Raw genomic sequence first — 15651 nt, forward strand, 5'->3', positions numbered from 1 at the left:
AAACAATGGTGTGCTTGGTTTCAACGTAACTTTATTCTTTCATGAGTTATTTACAAGTTTCTGACCACTTATAAAAGTGGTCCATTGTGTTGGATTGTCAATGCAACCCTCTTCTCCCATTCTTCACACACTGATAGCAACACCGCAGGAGAAATGCCAGCACAGGCATCCAGTATCCGTAGTTTCAGGTGCTGCACATCTCGTATCTTCACATCATAGACAATTGCCTTCAGATGACCCCAAAGATAAAAGTCTAAGGGGGTCAGATCAGGAGACCTTGGGGGCCATTCAACTGGCCCACGACGACCAATCCACTTTCCAGGAAACTGTTCATCTAGGAATGCTTGGACCTGGCACCCATAATGTGGTGGTGCACCATCTTGCTGGAAAAACTCAGGGAATGTGCCAGATTCAGTGCATAAGGAGGGAAACACATCATCATGTAGCAATTTCAAATATCCAGTGGCCTTGAAGTTTCCATTGATGAAGAATGGACCCACTATCGTTGTACCCCATATACCACACCAAACCATCACTTTTGTTGTTCCAACAGTCTTTGAGGGATCCATCCAATGTGGGTTAGTGTCAGACCAATAGCGGTGGGTTTGTTTGTTAACTTCACCATTTACATAAAAGTTTGCCTCATCACTGAACAAAATCTTCTGCGTGAACTGAGGGTCCTGTTCCAATTTTTGTTTTGCCCATTCTGCAAATTCTGTGCGCCGATCTGGGTCATCCTCGTTGAGATGCTGCAGTAGCTGGAGTTTGTAAGGGTGCCATTTGTGAGTAGCTAATATCTGCCAAAGGGATGTTCGACTAATGCCACTCTCCAGTGACATGTGGCAAGTGCTACGCTGTGGGGTCTTGCTGAATGAAGCTAGGACAGCCACTGATGTTTCTTCATTAGTGACAGTTTTCTTGCATCCACATTTTGGCAAATCCAACACTGAACCAGTTTCACGAAACTTAGCAAGCAGTTTACTAACTGTAGCATGGGAGATGGGTGGTCTCGTAGGATGTCTTGCATTGAAATCTGCTGCAATGACCCGGTTACTGCATTCACCAGATATCAACACAATTTCGATCCGCTCCTCACGTGTTAACCTCTTCGACATGTCAATGGCTGTGAACAAAGAGAAACTTGTAAATAACTCATGAACAAATAAAGTTACGTTGAAACCAAGCACACCATTGTTTTTCTTGTGACATTACCAATAAGTTTGATGTGTCACATGGCCCTCTTCCTATTGAAAAAACAAAAGTTGTATCCAAGATGGCCGACTTCTAAATGGCCACCGTGGTCACCACCCATCTTGAGGAGTTTGCCCCCTCACATATACTAATGTGCCACAAACAGGACTTTAATATCACCAACCATTCCCATGTTATTACGGTGTATCCATATAAATGGCCCACCCTGTAGATAATATTTGACCTAAATATATGGGTCTTGTGATTTGAACATGTATGTTAAATGCTTAACATGTGATTCCAATATATAAAACACTCCAGTATAAATGTGCATATATGAGTATATATGATTACGTTCTCACTCCCGGGGCGTAAATGTTGACAATTTGTCACCTAGCGTAAAATATTACGCTTAGGGAGTGAGAACGTGTTGATGATTACATAGTATATGTGAGTGTGTGTCCAGTGTATACAGGTATATATGTCATATAAAATCCACAAAAATTGCTGTTGAAGGGTTGCTGCTGCTCCTGCTCCTGCAGACATTAGAAAGTCCATAGGAAAGATGTCAGTTGATTAAACAAGTGTTATGAGATAATAATAAAATGGTGACAGCACTTGGAACCATAAGGCAACAGATTTAAAATAAACTGCGGGAAATAAACTGAAACCAGAATATTAGTAGGGCAACAGAAAGGGGTTGTCGTTGTAGGGTAAGAATGTAACAAAAAAAATCTAAATCTCTAACAAACAAACACACAGAGAAGTGTGAGAGGGAGCACCATGGCAATGATCTGAGCCACGCCGATGCACACACCCAGGAAACGCAACACTTGCAGCTGCTTCGTCCCACGGATGAAGCTGTAGATCTTTGGACCTTAGCCCTAACACACGCGCGTGTACGCGCACGTACAGTGACATGTTAATACCTTCTCCAGATACTGTATAAACTATGGTCGCACTTTTGCATCATGGTGCTGATCCAGTGTCCTTCCCTTATTATTTATTCCGAGTGTTATAATAATAAAGTAATAAGAATAAAAAAAATTAAGTAATAAATATAAAATCATGTATTTATGTATTTATGATGATTCAATTTATTTGACTATCCACTCTGTACGAGGCAGAAAGCTTATTAAATGTTCAAACCGCAGAGATGCAATAATTTTGCTGCTGTAAAATCAACATTTTTGTCATATTTGAAATATAAATCTGATATAATCTGTTTCTTAATGTATTTTTTTAACACAGTTTATCTGGGCATAGCAGTGTCTAGGAGTATACTTGCTTGTGGCCTCCCCGTGGCTATTACCAATAACAAGACTGCTGTAGATAACAGTTTATCACACATTACACACATTTTCACTTTCACTGGCCATTTGATTACATTTCTTTAGCCAATAAAACTATTTTATATAATTTTCCTATAATTATTAGAATTATATTTAGTTTCCTCAACTTGAGTGACTCCTTTCATTGTTTCATTTTAGTATCAATCTCTAGCAAGCGCATGAGATTTACACAGATGATTCATATGACTCAGTGGTGTCACTTGGCAGACCAGCATGTTACTCGGGGTGGTGAATACAGGAAAAGGGAAAGAAAAAGGCCCTATACAAGAGGTGGTTACAGCTAGGCACTAGAGACAAGTGGTAAGATAGGAAATATCTTTCAGTTTTTGGAAGTCCTTCTTTCGCAACTTCACCCTAACCATGGGTGGTTCACTGGCAGCCTGGTGGATGTTCAGAACTTTATTAGGTAAATAAAACTTCTGAAATTCCCTACTCATAAAGCAAATCTCATCTGAAGTGGTATTTCTTCATGCACTGTGAAAACAGAAAACGTGTGTGTGCAGCTGGCAGAGGAAATAAATTTCTTGTTCACCCGCTTTGAAACACCACAACAGCAGCCTTCATCTGCTCCAACCCTGCTCCCATCCTCATCCTGACCCGGTTCCTGCATCGCTCCACTCACTGTAAAAGAACACGATATCAGACGTGTGTTCCTAGCAGTGAACCCCAGAAAGGCTGCCGGTCCAGACGGAGTACCTGGCAAGGTGCTAAGAGCAGAGAATCTTCAACCTAAGATAGACTAGTCCTTTAGCACATCAAGAACTACCTGCCCCCAAACCTCGATGCCATCCCCATAGCCATCCACGCTGTGCTAAGCCACCTGGAACAGCGACAGAGCTACGTCCGAATGCTCTTTGTGGACTACAGCTCAGCCTCCAATACAGTCATCCTGGATATTCTTATCACTCATGTGAATGAGTTTTGTATGTGTGAATTAACCTGGCCTTGTGTTTCACATGCAGGACTTATCCTTGGCTCCCTCCCTTCAGTTTCACACACCTGGAGGTGATGAGCTCACCTGTTGTTTGTTTTTAGTCTTTGCTTGGTTGTTTAACTAATCACAGTTCCTCTGTACAGGAATGCTCTCTCTTTCTAGTACCTGTCAGTACTCTTGCTGCAGTATTTTGGATTAACTTGGACATCCTGATAATAACAAATTACAGTAGTCCAGCCTAGAAATGACAAATACTTGCTGGAGAGAACCAACAGAGACTTGAGACAAAAACCAACCAACTGTTGGATTCAAACCAGGACCTTCTTACTGTGAAGGGACAGTGCTTGCCGCTGCACCACCACGCCACCCAGAGTCAGAACCAAAGGATTCAAACTAGTTTATAAAGTGGGTCCACATGAGAAATGCTCCAACATTAGTGTGTGTGGTATAAAGTAACATGTTTGATGGTGAAACACAAACTTTGTAGCTCTGTGTGGACGATTCACTAAAGAACACGAATCGCAGACTGTTCTGTCTACTCTTTTTTCTCCATGTTATATCAGCACATATATCACAGCCAGGCAGACCTCTGGCTCTCTGCTCTCTCAGATATGGCGACATGGTACCAAAGACCATTATGGGGAAGATCTTCAGTTCCATCTGCTCTCTAAGTGGCATGCCGGTCCCTGTCAAATTTAGCCGAATCTACCACCAGAACCAGCGAGCCGAGAAGAAACGACCACAAAAGGTGAGCACTTTATCCATCCATCCACAGACAAATCGTCTTCAGAGTGTATCTGGAGGACAGCAGTGACCTGGGTTTTAAATGCAGGACTTCAGTGTTTTCATGAAGAACGTTTTCTTTCTAAAGAGTTTAAAACTTTGTAAAATTAACAGAATGTAAAGAAATGGTTGACTTTATGTATGTTAATAGGCGTGGGCAGCACTCATGTAATCCCACACTTAACCACACGACTGTGCTGTGACTCTGGAAGCCTCCAGCCTGCCCTGAGACACGCTAACATTATTGTTATATTAGTGTTAGATGAACATCTGTACAGACATGATGTTCCTGGAATACATACCTGATTAATTTTAGCAGCTGAAAGCGCTCAGACTGCAGCTTTAAAAACTAACACAGAAACTTTAGAAGTCTGCAGTCATTTCAGATCTACAGACCAGAATGTAACGCTGGTCATTACACTGAACCTTTCTGGTAAGACGCTGCCACCGTGTGGTGAAGGTGTTCATTGCATATTTGCAGAGGTGTTTACAGAGAGCAACTGTGGATGTGGGTGTGTTTACAGCTGTGAGTGTTCGGAGAGAAATCCAGAGTATCTCTGAGAGGAAGCAGGGCGCTTCTGAAGTAAGAGGGCCGGCTGCTGCAGAAGGTCACTCACACATCAGTGTGGTGACAGCAGTTTGTCCTAATTTAGAAATCTGAGTTTCTGCACAACCCACAGGAGAAAAGAGAGGAAGACACAGAGAGCAGGAAGCTGTCCAGGCTTTACTTCCTCCCAGCATCAACAAATGAGTTTTCTGGTTGTGCTGGAGACCTTTGTTTACCCCGCTGGGGGTCAGAGAGAAACACCATGTTGGAAAGTTACAGAGAAGCAGCTGAATCATGTTTCTGTCTGCAGCCTGAAGCCTGCAGAAGATCTCTGAAGAATAAATATTATCAGATTCATACAACACATCATCTACTGAGCAAAGCTTTTATGTTCTTTCATGCACATCATCAGTCATTCAGCTTCTGTCTGCAGAAACCATCAGCATCACATACATGAACTTATTGTCTGTGCAAATTAGAGTTGATGCTTCAAACTGAACCTAAAGAAACCGTAAAATTATTTGCAAATCTCAAACTCAAATTGTATTCCCTCCAGAACATAGAAAACATATTTAAACATTAAATAAATGTTTAAACTGAAAAAGTCATCTGGAGAAATCTCCTTGTAAAACTCAGTTCACCGTGCCTTCCACACATGCAGGTTCATGTGTGCACCATCATGGCTCCATCATCAGTGCCTATGAGGCTGGCAGCTGGCACACCTGGAAAGGCTCCATCAGACCAGAACAGGTGCTCTCCTCAGCTGACAAACCATCACAGACTGATGTTAGAGAGGAAAAATAGACCCGTCCTACTTCACTGCCATGTCGCTGCCATGAGATTCTACACAAGCTAATATTTTAAATAAAATGGTTTCTTTTCTCAGTTTAAACATGTGATGTTTCTGTGTTGTGAATAAAATGAGTTCATGAGGTTTGAAAACCATCACATTCTGTTTGTATTTATGATTTAGACAGAAATACAAACAGACAGCATCCCAGCTGTTTGGAACTGGGGTCGAATAAATACATAAATGAAGTACGAACACTAACAGTGTGAGCGCTGCATACAGACTATATGTAAACACATGGCTCCAGAGATCATGTGACACTGTACTCCCATGCAGAGTCAGAGAGCAGGAATCCAGAATATGTCCAGCTGTGGGAGGTCTGGGAACGACTCCCAAACATGGACAGCTGGGAAAGGTCATTTCTGTGACATCCTGTTTCTGCCATATCAGTAACATCAGTGCTGGAAGTGTAACTATCCGATCCTACCACGCAGAACTTAAACAGCATAAAAACCAAATTCCTCACACTGTGTTAGACTTCAGGGCCTGGCCTCTGAGTCCCAGTGTTTCCACTGCTGCTGTTCTACATCTGAAGCTGAGCTGAGTTACTGCATCACACCTGAATTATATATGAGTAATAAATGATGTGCTGCCAGAGTTCCATTCTTAATATGGAACATCTTAAAAACAATTAAACATAATTTAGTGTTATTCAAAGTAACCATGACTATACAAGGCAGATGAGTGCAGGTTAAACAAGTGGGTGTGCGATGGACGGGTACAGAGCAGGTGATGGTTGGATTCAGCACCACATCACTTTTATACCAGCTTCAGACTGTCTTCAGCTGCAAACCAGACACCACTAGAACAACTGCTCCTCTATGAGCATCAGCTGCTCCACCACAGCAGATCCTGTTCCCCTGGAACTCACAGTCAGTCGTTACTGTGAAGGCCAGCAGCAGCTGGAGGCTTCGTGAGGTTCAGACCAACCAGTTGTTTATTCAGTAATATTGAAAATCACAAAACTCTCTTACGCAAGGGTGGCACATGGCCCCATATTAAACTAAACATAGAATCTAAAATAAGAGCAGATATTGCTATGCATCCCGTGGTGCCCCTGGAACCTTTAAAAAGGTACTCAGGATGCTGGGAGACTCTTTTGGCCTGAACACCTAGAGGGGCTTTTCACTGAGGACTAAACACAGAAAATGATAAAAAATGACGGACGTCTCTGTGAGTGTGTTCTTTTATACAAACACTGAGTGATGCGTGTGTGCACGTGTACGGTTTAAAACAGGACCTGAAGCATTTCTGAGTCTTCACACTGCACTGCTGACAGTACTGCCTGCCCCTCAGAGCGACCCCTGCGTGGGGTTGGGATGCTTCTGCTGTCATATGTCCATAAATGTGCTGACTCAAGCTCCAGATATGAAGAGCTCCATGGTCATGGCCAGCATGTCAGTGCGGTCACATGACCAAGTGTGAAAGGAACAGCTCTCCAGATGTGCCTTTCACACTTGGTCATGTGACCACACTGACACAAATGCTAGCCTATCCACAGCCTCACAGCAGGTTGTTAAACACACTGAATATAACCCACAGATTATTTCTCAGGGCCACAGGACAGACAAAATGATTTATGAACCGGACTTGTCTCTGTTTGAAGGGACAGGCTTGGGTTCAGGTGCGTAGGTTTGTGAGTAAAAAGCTCAGACAAAGATGAAGTTCAGTTTGTCGCACGCTGAATCACATGACTCATCAAACACAAGGAAACACGAGTTTGATGTGGTTTTGATCTGAGAGCGGTGTTCGATCAGAGACAGTCTCAGAGGACTGTGCAATACGTGAAATGCTGTGAAACTACACAATGATCAGATGAGTGTACGATAAGCCGTGTGATATAAAAATAGACGTGGCGAGTAAAGTGAGCCGGTCTGCCCTCACAGACGCTGGCAGCCTGAATGAAACAGCGCTGGAGAGTTGAGGCCGGAGCGCCGAGACTCAGCGACCTATTAATAAAGCGTACAGTGGTAGTAGAGGTAGGATTTCATGCTCGCTGGATTTGGAGAGCTTTTCACTGCAAGCAGCTGACGCCCTGTATCCGTGTTACCGTCTCCGCTTTCTCCCAGCAGCTGCAGGAATGTCACAGGTTTCACTCCAAATCCAGAAGCTCCTCCCACATCGCCCCATCTCAATAATCTGAAATATCATCGCAGCAAACAGTTTGTGAGAGTTGGGTCGTCCACAGATGCCCTCACATGAGTATCAGAACAAAGCTGTGAGGTCATTTTAGTCCCAGCTGTTACAGTAAGGAGCCATTAAAGTGCAGAGGAGAAGCCGTCCGTCTCAAACAGCTTTAATATTTTGTTTTATTCCAGTGAAAACGCTGTAATAGCAAACAATAAATATCCAACACCATGCACAGACTCTCACACTTCCTGTGGGTGTACAGTCTCTCAGAGAGCTCCATAAATAATCCAATTCAAAAGTCATCTAATGTTCCAGTGGCTCCTGACACAGCTGTCAGGAAAACATCTGGAGTCCGTCTCCAGCCGGCTGTGTCCATATGTTTGGTCTCATTAGAGGCGGGGAGTCCAAACAGGAGGAAGTCTGTTCTCTAACATGTTCTCTGACTTAATCATCCCGAAGAACAAAATCAGCTCCTTTAGAGTTCACGATGTCTGACAAGAACAGCCTCCTCTCTTCCTCACCTGTCTCACTTGTCTCCTCCAGACCTGCAGTAAGCCACCATTCAGTCCATCCTCAGTTTACAGTCTGTTCTTCAGATGACTCACAGTTCACAGAGAGAAGCACAAACAGCAGCAGCTACACCCATCACCATCATCATCAGATCAGCTGTCAGACTGTCAGAGTGGGAACGCCTTCACTCTGACCAACAGGAAGCCGAGAGGCTGCACACATGTACATCTGATATCAACAATAATCCAGTGATGCGGTTTAGAGGATGTGATAGAGCAAGACTGTAAAAATAAAAGATTATTTTCCTGTTTTCCTGTAGAAAAAGCACGTGACCTGCCTTATTTAAACAGGAAGTCCAGAGTTTAACTTCAGGACTTAAATTTTAACATAAAACTGATGATACATCCTCTCTATCAGCTACAGGCACACGCTGACACGCATTTTGTTCTGTGATGATCGGAGCTGCAGTGATGTCAGGAGGTCATCGGGGGGTGTGGCTTTGCTCTGAAGCTGCCGGTGCTCGTGTTCTCACTGAGTAAAGGTTGTCTGGTGTTGGACAAGCCGGACGAAGCTTTTTAGGCGGCAGCGTGAAGTCGCTCCATCTCAAACTGCTGTTTCGGTGTGGTGGCAGCCATGTTGGTGGAGCCTTTATTTGAGCGGCCGCAGCCCGACTTTAAAGCGTCCGCCGAGGCTGCCTGTGCTGCTGTGTCAGGGTCGGGGTCATCCGGTGGCGGCAGTGTGGGCATGTCCGGCTCTGGAGACTTCCGTCCATAATAAAGCGCCCAGAGGAGTGTGAGAGTGAGCGCCATGGCGATGATCTGAGCCACACCGATGGACACGCCCAGGAAACGCAACACCTGCAACTGCTTCGTCCCACGGATGAAGGTGTAGATCTTTGGACCGCAGCCCTAAAACAAACACACAACACACATGTAAGAGGAGGAGGATTTAAGAGCAGCTGGGTCATCAAAGGGCGTGTCCTCTGATGTTTCTGTCCATTGAGAAGCCACTGTGGCTCACCTCTTGGTGGAGGTCGCTAAGGTCGTGGTAGTGGGCATGGCGAGCGCAGCCTGGATACTGATTGGAGCAGCAGGAGTCAGGTGGCCACTCCATCTCAGTCATCTCCAGCCAATCAGTGAAGTAGATGACACCGCAACATTTAAACTGAGGCCAGGTGAAGAAACATCTGTCAGTACACAGGTCACCTGACCACACCGTGTGTGTGTGTGTGTGTGTGTGTGTGTGTGTGTGTGTGTGTGTGTGTGTGTGTGTGGTGTGCGTGTGTGTGTTACCTCAGTCTGAAAGCTGTTCCAGGTGTGTGTGAGCCACTGGTAACGCTGCAGACCGTAGTTTGGCATTCGAGACTTCAGGCTGATCATGTCAGAGCGCTGCACTGAGGGCTACGCACACACACACACACACACGCATACACACACACACACCATGTCAATTACAGTGAAACAAAAGTAAAAATAAGATCTTAAACGGGTGTAGCTCACTGCTGAAAACATTACAGCTTGTTCCCCATGGAGAAACATGAGTCACACAGCCGTGGCTCCTGATTGGTCAAAAACAGGAAACTGAAGTTCAGGTTTCTGAGGTTCATGATGAAGGAAACAGAGCTGTGGTGTATTCTCCATCACGCTCCTTTCATAACATATGAACATACGTCAGTTGGTCATTCTGGGTTTGGACCCAGGCTTTGTGGTGGTCTTTGAAACAGTATTTAATGTTGTGTTGGTTGTCAGTTGGATCAGTGTGGTTCACCGCTGTGCTGAGCAAGCTAGAGTTTGGTTGTTGTCAGTGTTGAGGTGTATCGGAATGCCCGTACTGGTGTTACATATTTAAAATACAAAATATGAGTAACTGTATTCCATTACAGTTACCGTTTATAAAGGTAATGATTAGAATACAGTTACGTTGTTTTATATGTTAGGCTATCCCCTCTTTATCCACTCTCTAATTTTGGTAATTAAACGCATTGCAGGAAAGGAGGCTCTAAGAGGCTCTAATGTAAGCGTCCTGTTAATGTTGGTGGTGTCACTTACACAATGGATCCAGAGCAAGCACAACAGAGCCAGCAGTGCATGGGCAGAATGCATTTCTTACTTTGAAATTCCGACACCACGTCACATTTAAAGAAGAAAGGGATGGGCGAAATCTGACCGTGCAATGCAAACTCTATTTGCCAGCAACCAAGCTACTCTCAGTGTCAAAAGACTCCGCCTCCAACCTAAAGAAACATCCGGAAGTAAGTTCTTTTTTAAAAACTAGCCTACTGCAACTACCTTGTTTTAGATGCGGTAGCTACCTGGGTTATGTGCCACTTCAGTATCTTCGATGCACTATTGCTGTGTGATTTATTAATTTACTGAAGGCTGCATTACAACTTGCTAGATGCTAATAATCATGTGCAGTTCTGAAAGCAGACAGAAAGAAAACATAGTCATACAGAAATAGTTTTCTACACGAGATCCCTGCAAAAAGTGCAGCCTTATCTAATCTCCACCCTACTGTTACTCATTTTATACTAAGATTTAAAAATCTAGTTGGCATTGCTTTCAGAACTGCACATGATTATTTGCAGCTACCAGGTTGCTAATGCTATCCATCAAGTCTAACAGTCTGCAGTCTATGAACGAACCTCAGCTAACGCCAGCTAAGAATGTTAGCTCAGTGGCGAGTAGCCTTCAGTAATAGTAATAAATCACACAGCAACAGTACATTCATGTAGGTGTAAAAAGCATGACAATATATCAAGTAACCTAAGGTATTCAGAATACGTTACATTGAGTAACTTAACAAAATACGTTACAAGCTACATTTTGGGCCTATATTCTATAATTTGTACTGGAATACATTTTACATGTAACCTTCCCAACACTGGTTGTTGTGTAGTTTATTCCTATGTGTACCCCCGCTGTCTGAGATATTTCACTTTTGTATGTGTGAGTCGGTCGCCTGTTTACTCATTTTATCTTTGGTAGTCTGTTGTCAGCTGTGCTTTGTATTTACTTCCCCTGCCTCGTCCTGTGATTACTGCCAGCTGTTCCTTCTGCTGGCCTCATTACCTCCGGTATTTATCATCTCAGTCTACTCGTGTCCTTTGTCCAGTTCTTCTGCACTGTTTTGGCTTTTGTTTCGTTCTGATTTTACCTTCCTCCTCCTCTGTACTGCAAAAATTCCAGCCACTTTCCACACAACAAACCCAAAACACACCACAGTGAGCCCGAGGCCTCACACACTCAGGAGGACTTCAGGTTTTTACTGCAACCCCCCAAACAGGGACCAACCTGAGGTCCATGTGTGAGTGTCTGCTCGACTGATAAAGAAAAAAGAAAAACCTTCACTACTACAATACCCACAGCCCCCTGCAGGCAGCTGATGCAGAGATAAACTGAGCCTGAGGTCAGAGTTCAAAGCCTGGCTCAAACTGCTGTGCTTCAAAGACAGCCTTCAAAATGTAACTTTATAAACAACAAACGAAAGAACATATTCTGTCACCCCTAAAATCTGATTGGCTCATCTGAAAATGTTTGGAGATCACCTGAAACTTTGAGAACTTTGTGAAATCAGCAGGAAAAGCTCAGGCTGTAAGAAATGAGTCAGAAAGCGCTACTCGAGGCTCTCTGAGCTCTCCCAGAGGAGCAAGCCTCCAATATTTATTTTGTTATCGTTAGCGTGAGTCTGACACTCGCTGAAACTATGAACTACTGCAGGTAATGTACCCTGCAGTACTGGAGTAGATGTATTCGAGTACTTTGCAGGTGGGTGTGAGGTGACGGGCGTGTCGCGGCAGCGCTGAAAGAGGAGCCGGACAAGTCTGAGATTCCTGATTATTATTAGAGACAAGCCTGGAGTCCAGCCGGTGCATGAGGCGAGAAATGATCCGTTTAGGACAGAAACACTTGCATGTGTGCGACACCACCATAACTCCGTACTGACAAACTCGTTACCATCACGATCAGTCAGTGAGAAAAAGCTGCAGAATTTCACATGAACAGAGGCTCAGTTATGAAACACAATTATAATTTTACCTGCTCTGATGGTTTGTTAGTTAGACACATTCACGTCTGACTACATGACATGTTCAGGGATTCAAAGCTTCAATGTTCTCACCTCCTCGTAGGTCCACACAGCACTGGCCAGCTCCACACAGAAGATCACCAACAGACTGCCGAAGTACTGAAACACAGGCGGAGACGAGTTTAGTCTGATAATCAACCTAAAACCTTTCTGTCAAAAAGGCATGAAGCTGACCTCGTCCTCTCCCTCAGTGACAGCCCCGAGGTGTCTGCAGCTCTTAACTCTGAGCAGCACAGTAATGTGTGATGTCTGAAGCTGGTTTTATCTCCTTGTCCACCTGAATAACCTACTCACTCACAAACATGAGAGACTTCTACTGTTATGTAATCTCACAGCTAACTGTGTGTGTGTGTGTTGGAACTGGCTGAGCGGGTTCCCATCATGCCTTGGGGCAGTCCCTGTAGCAGACTGAAGCTCCTCTCAGCAGCTCATCTTTCGGAGACAATCTTATCACCTGTTGGGAACAATGGGGCACCCAACACCTGGCCCCGCCTAATCACAGCACAGAAAACAGGTGGTGTAGCTCAAACATGCAGTTAGGTGGACAGTGTGACCTCTGTGGACTCTACCTGAGAGTCCAGAGTAGGCTGTGTGTGTGACATCATACACCTGCACACCTGCTGACAGTGGTGGACTCTGGACTGAGCTCAATCCTCCCATATGGAGGTGTGTGAGGCAGGTGGAGCATGTGGAGCTGGAGGCTGACCTCTTCACCTTGTTTAGCAGCTGGTGAGCAGTGATGCTCTGATAGGCTGCAGCAGAACCAGTTGATAAGAGATCAGTCTACCTGAGGAGTGTGTCATTATGATGAAGCTCAAGTGAGTCTGCCTCAGTGCTCATAGGGCTTCAGGTTCAGAGACATCAGCTCCAGGTTTCTGATGTTCCCACTTCACTGTGTACGCAAAATGCCACTGAACCTTAACACCGCCACAGGAAGGTGGGAGCCGCGGGTGCTTGTGTCATGATATCAGTCTCAGTGTAGACCTGTCACAGCTAACACACTGATCAACAGTCACGCCAACACACACTGACCAACAGTCATGCTAACATACAGGTAACACACTGATCAACAGTCAGAGCAGCTAAAAATGTTTCCTCTGCTGGCTGACTCAAATCAGAAACTTCATCTGTGCTTTTCCAAATGTGTCAGAGCACTCAGAGACTGTTTCCTGTTAAATGTCAGCTGAATCCAGGACATGGACTTCCTGCTTCTGATTGTAAAATCTGAGATAAATGTCGCCTTTGGTTAAAGTAAAAATCCTGTCTGAAGTGTGTGATGTGAGCATCCGTACCCAGGAGAGCAGCAGCAGGTCACACCTGAGCGTGCCGCAGTACCCCACCATTGCCACGATGATGAGAAAGCAGCACACGGCAACAATGACGGGGTGAACAGCTGGAGAGTACGTGAGGATGGCAGCTTCCTCCAACCTGCATACACACACACACACATAAATTAGCCTCCATGCTCCGAGCTTCACAAAGCAGCTGTTTAGTTCACATCTGGATCATCTATCAGAGACAAGGTGTGTCAGGTAAAGATGATTTAAACTCTCAGGTGCTGTCACCTGGTTGGCTCTGATACCTGAGCTGCAAGCCAGGCCAGACTCACCTGGTGTGGGCCGTCAGGGTGAGGACGGTGTTGAGAGAGTCACGGATCCACGCCGCCACTCCCAGCACACATGCTGACATCAGCTGGACACACAGAAATAAACACATGGATATGTTTCTGCTGCCTATAATAACATCTGAGAATGTGAAGCAGGCAGCGAGGAACACCCGGCCTGCTTCACCCCAGCACCGCCTGTCCCTGTACACAGAACTACCACTAAACACAGTACTCTGTACACAGAACTACCACTAAACACAGCACTCTGTACACAGAACTACCACTAAACACAGCACTCTGTACACAGAACTACCACTAAACACAGTACTCTGTACACAGAACTACCACTAAACACAGCACTCTGTACACAGAACTACCACTAAACACAGCACTCTGTACACAGAACTACCACTAAACACAGCACTCTGTACACAGAACTACCACTAAACACAGTACTCTGTACACAGAACTACCACCTCTTGGTGGAGGCAGTACTTCATGCAAAGAACTACCACTAGACACAGTACCTACAGTTACTACAGTAAAATACTGCATTGTTTGACTGCTTTAGTATAATGACTCAAACACACTGATCATTAAAGGGCAATTACACTCTTGTAGTCGTGCGCGTGCCCGCTCCTCTCACCCAGAACAGCAGGTTGAGCGCGTACAGCAGGCAGCGCAGACACCTCACCGCGTCCTCGCGAGCCATCCCGATCGGAGCTCCTCCGCGTGCCGCTCATCTGAGCCCGGGGCACCATGGCAACATGCTCGCTGCACGCACACAGCACGGAGCGCTCAGGAACTGCGCGTGCTCCGTGCGTGAAACCCGCATTCCGTCCCCGCGCGCCCTGGCCCGCTCGGTGACCAGCAGCAGGTGGTCCTCACTGCGCACGCTCCGAACCGGTCACCGCTGTCCGCACACCTCCAGACTGTCACCGGATACACGGATACACACACGCACACACAGCTCGGTAGTCTGCTGCGTAACAATCCGAACCGTCCGCTCCTCTGCTCCTCCTGCTGCTCCTTCTTCACTAATTAAAGCAGCAGCAGCTCCGCCCCCTCTCTCACAGCGTCCGGGGGGAGGACAGAGGAATGTGTCCGCCTCCAGCCGCACAACCGTGGGGTCAGCAGGCCGAGATTGAGAGGATGAAGCTGCAGGAAACACACACAGCGCTTGGAGTGTTTGTCCACATAGTTCTGGTCATAAACTCTTTGCAGTAGCACTTTTTGTCCCGAAATTATGTGGAAACTTACTTTAGGCTACCTTGTAATTATTTTCCACATACTTTCTGACTATTTGCACATATATTATTATGTTACACACGGGACTGCCGGACACTGAACATAACCTCGTAGAAAGAAAAATGTATGACAAAAGAATGTGGACATAGACTTCCACGGAAATACAGTAAGACATGTCGTTTGTGTCTACATAATTTTGGCCATTTAGGCTGCTTGTTTGTTTTTCTGCTCACACTTGTAATCAAAATAATGTGAACGCATGTGACTGGCTATCTAAATGGTAAATGGATGGTTCTTATAACACTAATCTAAAACAATATATATACCCCAAAGTATATAGACTAACACGTGCACTCATTTTACAGTTCTTAAAATCACTGATAAGAACTTATAATTAATATATGATAATTAGAA

General features: G+C 45.0%; 1 protein-coding gene across 2 annotated transcripts; it reads right to left on the reverse strand.

Moving 5' to 3' along the window:
- Positions 1-7937: 7937 nt before the first annotated feature.
- On the reverse strand, positions 7938-15141 carry tspan12 (tetraspanin 12). 2 transcript variants are annotated; one of them, XM_035909112.2, is made up of 7 exons: positions 14601-15141; positions 13993-14075; positions 13676-13811; positions 12417-12482; positions 9590-9697; positions 9318-9461; positions 7938-9205 (listed from the first exon to the last, which is right to left on the reverse strand). In XM_035909112.2, the coding sequence occupies exons 1-7, from the start codon at positions 14748-14750 to the stop codon at positions 8873-8875; spliced, it is 1020 nt and encodes a 339-aa protein (XP_035765005.2). In that variant the 5' UTR covers positions 14751-15141; the 3' UTR covers positions 7938-8872. The 2 variants fall into 2 exon arrangements, with proteins under 2 accessions (XP_035765005.2, XP_006781138.2); XM_006781075.3 differs by having other exon boundaries at positions 14636-15139.
- Positions 15142-15651: the final 510 nt, after the last annotated feature.

The sequence above is a fragment of the Neolamprologus brichardi genome, chromosome 17 (assembly GCF_056152115.1).
Source record: "Neolamprologus brichardi isolate AB-2024 chromosome 17, ASM5615211v1, whole genome shotgun sequence".
Classification (NCBI taxonomy): Eukaryota; Metazoa; Chordata; class Actinopteri; order Cichliformes; family Cichlidae; genus Neolamprologus; species Neolamprologus brichardi.

What these genes read in the sequence shown, in the direction of transcription:
- tspan12 (XM_035909112.2), bottom strand. Translation starts at nt 14,750, where the DNA reads ATGGTGCCCCGGGCTCAGATGAGCGGCACGCGGAGGAGCTCCGATCGG. An exon ending in ACGCGCACGACTACAAGAGT is followed by an intron (nt 14,076 to 14,600) that starts GTAATTGCCCTT and finishes CTGTGTGTCCAG; the next exon opens with CTGATGTCAGCATGTGTGCT. An exon ending in GGAACAGCTTTCAGACTGAG is followed by an intron (nt 9,462 to 9,589) that starts GTAACACACACA and finishes ACCTGGCCTCAG; the next exon opens with TTTAAATGTTGCGGTGTCAT.